The sequence below is a fragment of the Parasteatoda tepidariorum genome, chromosome 4 (genome assembly GCF_043381705.1).
Source record: "Parasteatoda tepidariorum isolate YZ-2023 chromosome 4, CAS_Ptep_4.0, whole genome shotgun sequence".
Lineage (NCBI taxonomy): Eukaryota > Metazoa > Arthropoda > Arachnida > Araneae > Theridiidae > Parasteatoda > Parasteatoda tepidariorum.
In genome coordinates this window covers 64,712,411-64,726,360 of record NC_092207.1, presented here as the reverse complement: position 1 = coordinate 64,726,360, position 13,950 = coordinate 64,712,411, and the positions used below count along the sequence as shown (strand labels likewise).

The 13,950-nt window shown below is 32.7% G+C and overlaps 1 protein-coding gene across 3 annotated transcripts in view; it reads left to right on the top strand.

Annotated features, from left to right (window-relative positions):
- Positions 1 to 13,950, top strand: part of LOC107455032 (cytochrome P450 2F3) — a 30,983-nt gene that overhangs the window by 14,229 nt on the left and 2,804 nt on the right. For 2 of the 3 annotated variants that reach the window (XM_043042720.2, XM_043042722.2), the window contains exons 3-6: positions 2,203 to 2,572; positions 3,762 to 4,098; positions 8,743 to 8,945; positions 10,424 to 10,687. In XM_043042720.2, the coding sequence (XP_042898654.1) occupies positions 2,221 to 2,572; positions 3,762 to 4,098; positions 8,743 to 8,945; positions 10,424 to 10,687 (1,156 nt within the window). In that variant the 5' untranslated portion in view covers positions 2,203 to 2,220. The remainder of the gene's footprint in view (positions 1 to 2,202; positions 2,573 to 3,761; positions 4,099 to 8,742; positions 8,946 to 10,423; positions 10,688 to 13,950) is intronic. The other variant, XM_071179955.1, reaches the window with a different exon arrangement.

The window sequence follows — 13,950 nt, the reverse complement described above, 5'->3', positions numbered from 1 at the left end:
AAGTTCAAAAGTTTATTTCTCTCATTCTATCAATTGATTTATTGAATGCTTAATCAAATTCTAATATTAATTAGTTAATCATCAATGCAACAGGACATTGATAACTATGAGAGTGTAAAACAAAACACTGAGCTAAGCATGCAAATGGCATCATTTTCATATCCGGAATTATTTGCACCATCATTGACCGAATGGTGGCATTTTTTGATAATCAATTTATATTTTATCGCTAATGCTCGAAAACCGTAAATATGCATTTTAACTAACTAATATTCAGATTAACTAGGGTGATCCGTTAAAAGAACGTAATCAAGTGCTCTCCGTAATTTACCTAAGTAGCGTGCGCATTTACGGTTTCCATATCGTTAAAGTTCAAAAGTTTGTTTCTCTCATTCTATCAACCAATTTTACGTTAGTTTGATTGTATTTATTGACTTGATTCTTTAGATATTAAAAATAAATCAATGGTAATATTAATATTAATTTCCGTATTATATCCCGTAACAATATTTTAAACCGATGATTGTTCGCGATTGATTCGACCTGCTTAAATGATTATAGTTGCAACTTGATTTTTTGCAAAAAATGAACAGATGCATAAAAGTAAATTAGTTAGAGCGTGCACAAACGTAAAACGGTGCTCTCAAGCGAAAATGCTATTTTCGCTTTAACTTGTGCCTAGTAGACTATGAGCAAATTATCAGGTAGTTTGCAGATTACTTAGGTAATTTGGAAAATGAAACAATCTTGTTAATCTGCTCGATATCATGGATAATCTTGGAATTACTTATTTCTTCACTTTAGCGATAACAAATAAGAATGACCGAAAACTACTTGTGATCAATTGTGAAAGGACGAATTTTCTTTATTCTGACTGATGTGTGTTAATATGATACTCTTCCGTACAATATTTTGTCTGAACAATGTGTCCCTTAATCAGAGCAAAGAATCTATATTTTCCAAATCATTTACAAAAATGAAATAAAAATAAAGTATGCGTTTTACGGCCGAGCAAAAGAAAAAATAATTAAGCTATAAACTGCTAAGGTGAACCGGGTTCGAATCCCAGCGATAGCTGGTCGATATAAATACCGCATTCAACTTGCACCTACCACAGTGCTGTGACACAGCTAAAACGTCTTTATTGCAGAGATTTATAAGTGATTCCGAAATATTACAGGAAAAATAACTGGTTTCCTAAGCAGAAAACCAAGCATTCTTATCTCCTTCATTTTTTTTTCTTTAATTGTTTTTCTGAATCGTAGTTAATTTTTTATTACAGTATATGTATTTAAAATAATTGAATGGAGTGTTTGAATGCATTCATTGTTTTAAATTTCTATTTTTTAACTGATAGTAATATATAGTCAGAACTCCATTTAACGAAGTCGCTAAATCGTGGTAATAAGTTTGTTGTATGGAAAATTAATTCATTAAATAAAAAATCAACTTTTGAAATACTTAAATAACACAAAACTGGTTTTAAATTCATAAACACTTGGCATAGTTAAAATAGCAATTGATACGCTTTTCTTTTGTAAACTAGTATCGGTTATTTATTTTATAAATCTTAACGATCAAAGAAATCTGCATTGAAAGTTACAATAGAGCAAAACATTATCCAGTGTTGCACTATCATGCTACATACATTTTCAACTAACAAAAGCTAAATTTATGTATAAAATTATGGCTGCATTTATTATAAAAGTAATTTCAAAAATGCATTACCACATGAGTTCTTAAGTTTGATTGCTACTGATAAAATCCGTTGATTTTATCTGAGTTTTTCGTTTAAAAGGCGAACAAAAATGGAAAGGGACTTTACTTCTTTCTTTAAAAGTTAAGTGACTTTGAAAATCAATTCAAGGTCATTTTCCTCATAAAATACGTTAACAAGTTTGAAATGTTCTGAAATTTTTTTTGGGAAATAGGGAAAGTGGATCTCAAAGAAAAGTTTCGTTAAATAGAAAATTCACTTCGCTATTTGGACAGTTATTTTTACGAAGAAACTTCCAAAATGTTATTCGTTTCTCGAAATAAATCACAAAACAGAGAAATTCGCAACATGAAAGTTCGTTAAATAGAAGTCCGACTTATAAAGAAATATTTATATATATTATAGATATTCTTAGACATTTTTCCATAAAATGTTTCTTTTTTCAACCATTGCTATGCCTGATATTTTGTACTTTCATTTTGCAGTTGAAAAACACGCAAGTCATGTGGTTCATTACCGAAAACTTAACAAGCAACGGAAGTGCATACTATCTGGCCTTATTTCTTATACTCTTATCCACCATCTACTACTTTGTCCGATCACGTGGTCTACCGCCTGGTCCTGTAGGCCTTCCTTACATAGGATACTGGCCTTTCTTTGATACTTCAACTATACATTTACAACTGCTAAAAATGAGAAAAAAATATGGTGACATATTCAGCTTTACCGTTACAGGTCGCCTGTACATATCTTTATGTTCGTATAACGTCATAAGAGAAGTAGACTTAAAGAAACCACAAGATTTTGATACTAGGGCATCTGGTTTTACTCTACTGAGCTTTTTTTTCCAAGAAGGTACGCATTATGTTAGTCCTGTTTTATATGCATTTTAATTCAGGAGTTCGTCCGTGAGCTTTTGATTCTGAAAGTATTTCAAAATACGTGTTTACAAAAATGCTATTGTACATCGTCAGGGCTAAAGAGAAGAGAAAAGGGTTAGTTAATTCCGCTCTATATTCTTATCCATTCCATATTGCTCCCCTATTGTTGGATGTACTGAGAAGATGTTATTTCTAATTTTAAATCAATATTTTTTAAGGCGAAATGCTTGTAAAACCATCAATCTAATTCAGTCCTTCTTTTTCTTATGAATTGATCATTTTGTTTCCCAAATTAAGGTCAATATTCCAAGACATAGGAATGGAGTCATGCATTTTATCTTCAATGTTGTCTAGAATATCATTATTTTCGGAAACTATTTTGTTTGTCGTGTATTTTTTAAACGCTTTTTTAACAATTCCGCAGTTAAGTAACAACCTATTTGAGAATTTTTAATTTCCATTCATACTTTACAAGATTAGGTAGTTTATTCGCAATTAACAATTGCAATTGCGTTTTTGAAGTAAAAGTTCAAGCTTTGCGCAGCCGTGACGTCACAATCGAAAATCGGAGATTTGGCTTGGCGAGAGTTTCTTCAAAGAAGTGAACCAGCCCTTCCATCCTCTTTAGCCCTGGTACATCGTAAACTTCATTGCAATATAAATTTGATTCAACTTGAACCGAAACGTGATTAACAAATTACAAAGGATGCAGAAATTTACACCCTATTATGGTTCAAGTTACCCGCATTACGGATGTTGAACTATTCGTTCAAAAAGCATATACACTAGCTTTAAAAAAAACAAATAAAGAAAATAAAAAAAACTTTTTTTTTCAGATTAGTGGAAAAGCTCAAAGAATAATTTGTATATGTTCACATTTTTCTAAATAATGTAAGTTAAAAAATTTTATCGAAAATTTAAAATGCAAAGATGCAGTTAAAGTTATGAAAATGGATAATCAAAACTAGTACTATTTCATAACAACCTCAATTGCCTTTCTATTATTTCATCATGATCTTAACTGATCTGGTACTATTTCGAAATCACCTCTATCGATTAGGTGTTATTACATAATGACCACAACTCATGTGATCTGGTCCAATTTCACCATTAATTCATGTGCTCTAGTACTGAATCAGGACTCTCTCAATTTCATATTTCAGGGTTTGCTTTTGCAAATGGAGAAGAATGGAAAATTCAGAGAAAATATTACATTCAGCAACTCAAAGAGCTTGGAATGACGACTTTCAAAGAGGAGCGAAAAGGGCCCATTTATGAAGCAGTCAATGATTGCATAAAAGACTTGGAGAAAAGTGGTGGTAAACCAGTGGACTTAACTGAGATCATCGCGAAAGGAAGCAACAAGATTTTGAGGACTACTCTATTTGCGGGAGAAGAAGATTTCACATGTGAAGATATAAAGGATGTCTGTCATTCTTATGAGTTTACGTTGCAAAACATGACTGGGCCAAACCTCCTCCTGATTGGAGATTTTGCTAAGTATATATTTGTTTTAATTTCTTTTTAATATCATTTTAACAACTCAAACTTGTATTCCAATGATACACAGTATTAGATTACTCATATTTAAGTGAAAAACGAAGTAAAGCACTCCCCAAGTAGCACAATTCACAAAAACGATATCGTAAAAACTTAGCTTTGAACATTGTGCAATATTGTAGCGAAACATTGTACTATATAAAAATGGACCACTTTCATTACATTATTCAATATCGTGAAAAAATATTGTTCGATACTGCAAAAACGTTGGGTAACGTCGATCGATATCTCTCAGTATTTCGGATATCTTTAAATTTATATTTTAAATTTTTTTCTTTTTTTGAATTATAACAATTCGACGTCATTTTTTGTCTTTTAAATGATTAATTTTGATTTAAGAACACAATAAAGTTTGAAATGAAAAGTTTCACAAACAAACTTTTAATGTGAAATCGACGGGAATCGCACAATATCGTACACACAATGTCGATTTTCGCCTATATTGACAATGTCGGTCGATGTAGACTAAAACTGTTACAATATCCCTGTGCTACTTGGATCCCGCAGCAGCCAGTTGTTATCCAAAAAAGAGTATGGAGTTTGAGGCTCAACAATTTCGATACCAGTAGCAAGAAGATAACAATATGACTTGCATTTACTTCAAAATTAGCTGATAATCATGGATCTGAAGCTGGGAAAACTTCAAGCGGTTGCCAATGAATGAACTCGGGTACCTCACAATGACAGCTTAGTGCCTTTACCACTCGAAAGACTTTCGCAGGAGATGAAGATTTCACTGATGAAAATGTAAATGATGTTTGCCACTCTTACGAGTATATGTTGCAAAACATAACTGGGCCAAACCTCCTTCTGATTGGTGATATTTCTAAGTATGTATTTGTTTTAATATCATTTTAATAATTCAATATTAAATGCCTATGACAGAAATGGGCAAACCACGGGCCAACTGTGGCCGGCCGGAAGATTTTATCCGGCCCGCGGACAGAATTTCAACTAGCGGATCAGTGGCGAATATAAACAATCTACATTATACATCCATTTTCTTGTCTACTTCGTTTAAAGCTATTTTTGTTCTTTCTTTTTTAACAAAGTACTGATGACCTTTTCTCTTTCTCTGTTTTTGTTCTACAAAACATAAATTGATTAAAATAGTTAACACAAACAGCTTCAATTGGTAAAATTTTGAAAGCAAAAGTTCTTCATAGAATAGTCGTAGATTAGCCCCAACTAGTACTTATCTTTCTCGAGGAGCAGACATATGGAATCTAATATGGGTGAATTGTACTTCACATGAGGCTGACTAAACATTTTAAGTTCCAGCGAGCGGATTTTTCTGCCGGAGCGAGTTCTAGCATAATTTACAGCGCGAGGAAAGGTTGCACACATACAACGCCATTGTAAATAATGGTGAAATTATTAAATGTATGAAATGGCTACTGCCTTTTTGAGTTATTTAGAAACATTTTTAATCCCAAAATGACAACTAAAAAACCCAAAGTTGATGTAGAGTGCTATGCGTTCAATGATGAATTGACTTTATTTTATATCAGAAGTTAGAATTCTTTTTGTACAAGTTTCTACTCGGCCCACCAAACTTTTTTTTCTAGATTTTTGGCCCATGACCGAAAAAGTTTGCCCATCCCTGGCCTATGATATATAATCTCAGATTATTTGGTTACAAATAAAAAATGAAGTGAAACACTCCCGAAACAGCCAGCTATTAGTCAAAGGGTTGGGATTTATGGAGTTTTTTAACTTCACAATTTCGGGACCTATACAAGAAGATAGCAACATTGCCAGCTTTTACTTCTAAACTGACTAATTTAAAGCTGGGTGAGCTTCAAGCCTTTGCCAAAAATTTAGGCCCGATAATTTAACAATGATATTTGAGAGCCTTAGCGACTTTACTAGCACGACTTACAAGTGACAAAAAATCTTTTAATAGCTTTTTTTTGTGCATAACTCTTGTCGAAATATAGTACTTATGCTTAAATGCCTTGTTCAAATGTAATATAAATGCCTCGCTTATGTATTTAATTTTCAGGCGAAGTCTATTAAAAAAATAGAAACATTTATAACCGTTTAAGCTTTCAAGGCTGTGAAAAAACATCCCTCTAGTTTAATCAATTTATGTTTGGAAACTCATTTAAATTAATATATCAAAAAATAAGAATGAAAATGTAATAATGTTTTTTGTTTGTTTGATAATGAGAATGTTTATATGTGTGTATGATAATGAGAATGTTTACATGTATGTATGATAATGAAAATGTTTATATGTATGTATGATAATGAGAATGTTTATATCTATGTGTGTAGGTATGTAAAATATGAAAATACGTAATTCTGAACCCATTCGCACCAAATTTGGTGTATGTACGTTCGAAGATACGATGAACCTAATTGTCGATATTAAAAACTTGAAACTCTTAAAATAATTAGTAGTATTATGATTTAATTCATGATAGAACAGATCCTGTAAAAAAAAACTTTTCAGTTAAATTAACTTTGTCATGATTTTTTCAATTTTTGTTGATCAGTTTTCGTTATAGAAAGACAAGTAAATTAAAGAACATGCAGATCATTTATTAACCACTTCATAATATAATTGGGAGTTTTTCTTAGATTAATAGATTTTGTTGAAGTCCATTTTAGCTATAATACTCAAATAATCACAATTTCAAAAGTGTCTGAGTCATCTTACTCTTGTTGTCGACTTCTTCCCTTTATTTTTTCTCTGAAAAAAACCATTAAGAAAAGCTTTCTAAAGAAAGAAACTAAAAAAAAGTAAATTAAACGTACACTGAGCAATGAACTCTTAGCTTTTTTTCTTTTCTCCAAGATTTGGACATGTGCCTAGGTCATTATGGACCCTTTACCATATAGCTCAAAGCTTGGCTACTGGTACGGCTCCACACCAGCCTAGAAACGAGCCCAGTCAGCAAGAATTTATAGAGAATTTAGATATGTACAAAGTCGCAATGTTTAAAAAATACAAATAAATATCGTACAAGTTAATTACACATAATAACAAAAATAAAGAAAGAAGTATAAAAAGAAAAACAAAATAAACTTAAAGACCGTAAAAGTGACTAAAGTAGAAAATCTGTAAAATGGTCACGTATTGAATGGAAAATAAGTAAATAAATATGAGAAAAGATAAATTTCGCCTAAAAGTTGAAATTAAAGTTGTAGTTGGCTTTAAGACGTTGAAGTTCTGATAGGTAACTGGGACAAATAGAGTGGGAGGCTTTATGGGTACAGTCATGTCGGGAATTGGAGTGTTTATTCGAGTCCGAGCAGTTTATACATAAGTTCTCGGCTGAGTCGCAGTTTTCTTCCATGTGACCGTTTGTACCACATTTAGCACAGGTAGGAAATACTTGTTTGCGTTGGTTTTGATGATGTCCCAGTGATTGGCAGTTACGACATCGTTGAAGTACTATTCGTTTTTTTATGAAACATTTATTTAGTCCTGCGAAGAAATAGTGAAGTTTGAGAAGTTGAATTGCGATACGATGCGAGGCTCTTACTATGATGTGTTGTTTATTTTGTTGATGTTTGTGCAGCAAGGTTTCTATGAATTGAATGATGTCGACATTGTTGTTGCAAGTAACGTTTTCTTTTAAAAGTTCTAGGATCTCGTCTATGTTGTAATCTAATGGTGCGTTAAGGATTATCAGAGAGAGTAACCGCCTTTCTTTTTCAACATACGGTAAACCAGTCTCATGTCATGTGTCATTGGAGAGCTATGTCTTTTTGATGATCATTATGGAATTTCAATTCCTCAAGATGGCTGTTTTTGAAGATCTTCTTGACATGTAGTTTCGAGTTGGTTTTAGTAATTTTTTCCAGAATGATATTAGTTGGACAATTTTCCGTAGCTGGGATTATGATAGGCTTTGGAGGAAGTTGTGGTTGAACATTATCACTGTTACCAGGATTGGCATGATTTATATGATCTAATTTGTTTGATATGGCTTTCAAGCTGTCGTCTACAGAGTTGAGGGTGATATTCGAACTGCTGAATGATTGAACATTTGAGTTGTTCATAATTTGCTTTAACTGTCGAAGAGCTTTGTGGCAAGCTTTTCTCTGTGCTGATGGGAGACTACACATTTTCTTTTCGCGACCATGTTGGTTGTTTATGTTGATTTCCAGAGTGTCGAACAGTTTTTCAATATGGGATAATTCATATTCAGATGGTGCTGGTGATTTTGTCTCTGTTGTTTCCTCCTGGGCTGTTTCTTGCGGATTTTCTGTTGAGTCTTCTTCGTTCTCTTCAAATTCTTCCAGAATTTGCTCCTGTGTTTGGCAGGATTGCGTTGATGATGCACATCTTATTGCTCTCAAAGGTGAACTCTTAGCTGGAGAGTCACCAATTAAGTCACTCCAAAATACTATTCCACAATAATATAGATCTGAAAATTTAAATCTTCAGTTAGTAGCCAGTGGCCGGATAGACTCTAATGACTTAGTAGCCACTTGTTGTTCAAAATTATTGAGTCGGTGATCGTTATCTATAGGTCCTTTCAGTTAAACCTTTTAACCAATCCTTTTTAACCAATTGGCAAAGATGCCAGTGTTAAAAACTAAAATACGTAATTTCTTTATTTTTTCCAGGTATTTTATTCATCCATTCACAAAGGGTCAACGCTTGGCAGTGGAACACTTTAATATTATGGTTAAAAATATATTCAAAATGTTGAACAAACACAAATCAAGTTTCAGCGAGAATAATCTAAGGAATGATATCTTCGACAGATACTTCAAAGAGCGATTAGATAGATTGGCACGAAATGATCCTACTGCTCAATATTTCACGGGTAAATTGCACATAATACTCTTAATATTTGTCATTTTAAGTGACGTACTTAATTTTTTAACTAACAAATGTAATAGTGTTATGTTTAAAAATCGGGTAGACCGAGGTCATTTACTGTATCAGATTCAAAATGAATTTCATATATTATACATAACAGTGTTGAATAATATTATCAGAAAATTCAAAACAGCAAAGTTAAGAATTTTAAATAAATCCGGTAAGAGATGATACACCTGGTACTTGACGGTGTGAGAACCGAAGTGAGTTTAAGTCCCTAAAAAATGTTTTAAATAAGTTTTTTTTTTTCGCTTGAAAGTTAAAATCGTAAGACAGATATTTTCCTGATACATTGAAAAAAATATTTTTCATACTCTGTAACAAAAGAACCCTGCTGTTAGTCAGCATAGATTGCCAACTCCAAAAACGACGAAGCACGGACCTCCAATTAATACTAATCTAAACTAACAGCAAACTAGTATATACTCTCTTCATAGTTAGTGGTAAAACGTTGCACGATCTCATCTTTCGAGTTTCGGTGGTGGAAGGGAGAAGAGGGATTTGCATACTGTTATTTAGATAACGCAAGAGTTAATGTTTCCGATATAATTTCTTATTCTGAATTGAGCGGAAAATCAATCCCGAGACTATCAGTCTAATAAGTTAGAAAAATAATAATGATTTACGTATTAAAAGTACAGTCTGTATTTTTACATATCTATACATTTAAACCTATTTACATATCTGACATTGCTACCTAAATAAGTAAGGCATTGTTTCCTGTTGTTGTTTTTTCACGCTCAATTGAATGAATACAAACACGAGTCAATAGGATGAACATCTCAAAAGTAGCCAGGATTTTTGTGTATAAAGAGTACAACTTTATATAAGCATGTATATGCTTTTTACATTGCTATCTAGTGGCAATTTTTTTATGATAAATTAAATGAAATAAAACTCCAGTCGGCAGGATTTATAATTTAGAAGTTGAAAAGGTTTACTGCATACTAAGTACAATTCAAAAGTTGTACTTTTTATTGAATGAACACTTTGAATTTTTCAAATTTTAGTTTTATTGACACGATGTTGATCTCATTCGATAAAGCGAATAAAAATATATAGGAATAGGAAACAATTCCTCACGCATGTATATGGTACATTAAAGTGCATAAATAGTGCATACAAAACTGTAATAACATACAATAAATATAAATTTATTTTATTGTGAATTTATATATTTTCTTTTATTATTTTTAAAATGAGAATAATGTCCCCATCATCCAAAAAAATAGATACGTCCCTTGATTAAAGGTATTTTTTATTTCATGCTCCCATTCACTAAACTGTTTAGACGTATCGTGTATGCTCATCTGTTAGTCTATTTATGTTAGAATTTTTCTTAAAGTTAATGATAAATAACATGTTTATGGCATTTCCGTGACTACGTGATTCAAGTAAAATACTTTAATCTATATTTTGCAGACAGGGCATTAGTTGGGGCCATATTTCAATTTATCGGTGATGGTGTGCTAACCGTGGGAGTTTTTGTATGCGCTTTCCTCAAAGCCCTTTTGGACTATCCCGAAGAACAGGAAAAGATCTACAATGAACTTATAGATGTCGTAGGAACAGACAGGGATCCAGGCATCGAAGACAAGAGCAGACTCCCGTATACCAATGCATTTATCTTAGAAGTTACAAGAGTATGCGAAGTTTTTCCATTCATACCAGAGCTGGAATGTACAAGTAAGATCTTAATGAACTTTTTCAGTAAAATTCCAACAATTATATAGTTTATTCTTTGTTACTTGTATAGAGGATATTCCATGAGTAGATATCGTACACATTCATTTATTTAATACAGTGAAACCTCCATGGTTGGTTGGTGTCGTATCCTCTATTGAATCATATTTCATGGTGTGCTTGAATAGTTTTTGTTATTTCTATGGCATTAAAAGAATACAAATCCTCTTCTTTGGGGTAGTTTAAGAGGTGAAGGCCTGCAGCGGCTGCAGGGCAGTTAAAAACATGATATGGTGTCAGTTCCACATTAAGANCTCCCGTATACCAATGCATTTATCTTAGAAGTTACAAGAGTATGCGAAGTTTTTCCATTCATACCAGAGCTGGAATGTACAAGTAAGATCTTAATGAACTTTCTCAGTAAAATTCCAACGATTATATAGTTTATTCTTTGTTACTTGCATAGAGGATATTCCATGAGTAGATATCGTACACATTCATTTATTTAATACACTGAAACCTCCATGAAAGATAACAATGACTTCTGTGTAGTGACATCCTCTATTTGCAACCACTTTTGGACGGCACGGAAATTTTTTCTATAGACTTTGTTTAGTAGAAAACCATTGGGAGAGACCATCAAAATCTACTCCAGCAACCGTGCAAACCTCTGTACAAAATGCGGAAAAAGTTAAATATGGAAACACGAAAAAATATCAAACAAAAACTATTAACTAAACAAATAAGTGGATTCAAAAAATCTGATTGCTCAAACTGTTTAATTTGAAAATTCAAAATGGTTCTTATTTAGTGATTTTTTTTTTGATGATCTCAGAAATTGATTGACAGTAGTCAGAGTGCACTGAAGACGATGTCATCAAGGATTTATTTTTAGAGTTGAAAATTAAATTAGAAGAAAAAGCTATATTTCAGAAAAATTAAGATCTCAAACAAACAAACCTTTTCTCATTTTTTAAAGCTAACTTATTTTTATGATATAAAATTACATTCAAATTTAAACAAAGAAACATTATTGTTTATTTATTAAAAGTACAGTGGAGCATCGTTTATACGACGATCACTTATACGACGTTTACATTTATACGACGTTTTAGCGTGGTCCCAAATCATTCCTATTAATTTTAATGTAAAAATATATCGTTTATACGACGCACAGAATCGGTTATACGTCGGTTTTTAGATTTTGTTCACGTTTATTTAATTTTTTTCTTTTTTCTTGTGTATTTTAAAAAAGGGCGTAATTTGCCAACATGAATGATACAGAAAAGGGTGCCAACAAGAATGCTTGGATGACGACCGTAATTTTTACTAGATGACTGAAAAAACTAGACAATGTTATGAAGAGGCAAAAACGAAAACTTTTGCTATTCATCAACCAATGTTTAGCGCACCTATCGATACTAATTATTTTGGAAAATGTTAAAGCTCTCTTTTTTCCTGCAAATTGCACAAGTGCACTTCAGTCATTAGATTTGGCCGTGATTAGAAACCTACAATTGCATCATACAAGTAGAAAGCAATAAGTTCAACTCGCTATTCAAAGCATTGTAGAGACTAATAGCAAGAAAATATAATTAAAGCTAACATACATTCAAATTGCTCACTGCAATTTTTCTTCTTTGCTTATTTGTTTGTTTTGCTTTGTCTAATTTAGAAATTTATGTAAATCAACACGTTAAACATTAAAATTAACTGAAAACAGAGTAAGTTTCTGTTTTAGAAGTAAAAATCGATTAAACGACGTTATCGTTTATACGACGTTTTTCGGTGGTCCCTTCGGCGTCGTATAAACGATGTTCCACTGTAGTTCTATTATTCATAATTGGAAAATTTGGTTTTACACATAATTATATCAGTTAAGGTCATTTTTATTGAAGCTAAATTTCATTCATTGATCGCGTTTTCATGACGCCAACAAAAGCGGCATTTCCGCGCCAAGAAAATTACACTAACTAAAATTAAAGTTGCTTGCGATAAATCAACTACCTTCGCTATCATTTTGAAGTCAATGAAGGCATCCCCTAGGAACGACCACTATAAATCAATGACATTTTACTGTAAAACAGAGAGTAGTCGCCCCCGAGAGTTTCACTGTAGTACATGTTAAACAAATTTTTAACAAACTATGATAAACTCTAAAAAATATTCCCCAAAATCCCAGAAGATGATGCACTAAACAAGTTTAAGAACAATCACTGAGGAGGATGTAATATACAGGCATATAAACAATTTAGGCAATCAACCGTGGTGTCTCAGGAGATAGCGCGTTCGTCTTCTCATGAGGTTAACCGAGTTCGAATCCCGACGATGGCTGGTCCATACAAACTATTTACTCGGCTCGCACCGACCACTGTGCTGACATAAAATATCCTCAGTGGTAGACGGATCATGTTTTACATTCTCCTTACCGACGGGATAACCGTCGGAGGTTCTCATGATTTTCCTGTCCAAGTAATGCAGATGCGGGTAAGTTCCATCAAAAAGTTATCGACTAAGGCAAAATTTTTTTCTCCCAATACTTGATCCAGGAGTTCCTTTGTCTTTTGGATTGGGTTCAAAATTACAAGGCTACGGAATTGTGCATTAGTAGTCGTAAATCCAAAATGGGATCGGCTGTTCAACGACGATCAGAAAAAGAAAAATTTTTAAATAATATTTATTTAACTAGGAGGCTTTGCCCCCTACTCGCTGGCGTTCGCCAACCCCCGGAACTGCTTTCGCAGTTCATTTCGGATTGCTTCGCAATCCAATGCTCGCTTTGCTCGCTCATTGGATACGTTTTTAACGTCTAGCTTTTGTATACTTTTCTGAATACTGATGTTCCGAAAACTTTTCACTGTAGAAAATTCTAAACCTGTACATTTCAATATTAATTTGAAATTGCAAACAGTTCACATATTTTGCTTAATCACACTGTTCTGAATTTCAGTTGTTGAGAAAAGTAACTGTTGTACGTTTTGTTTTAAAGTCTTTCCCACCAGAGCGCTAAAGCCATGTGTTGTAAAACAATATGAAATAGTAGTCTGCCACTGAACGCCGAATGTAAAGCATCGGCTTCGATGAAGATAATTTTGTATTTTTAATTCTCTGAAGGACACCGCCCTAATAATATGGAATTTGTAAAATAAATGTATATATTTTTGATTGTTGATGAAGCCCATCATTTTGTGTTTTCATCAGTGTTCAGAAGCAGAACAGCTATAAGTTTTTTATTTTATCACAAAAATATAAAATGTATAAAAAAC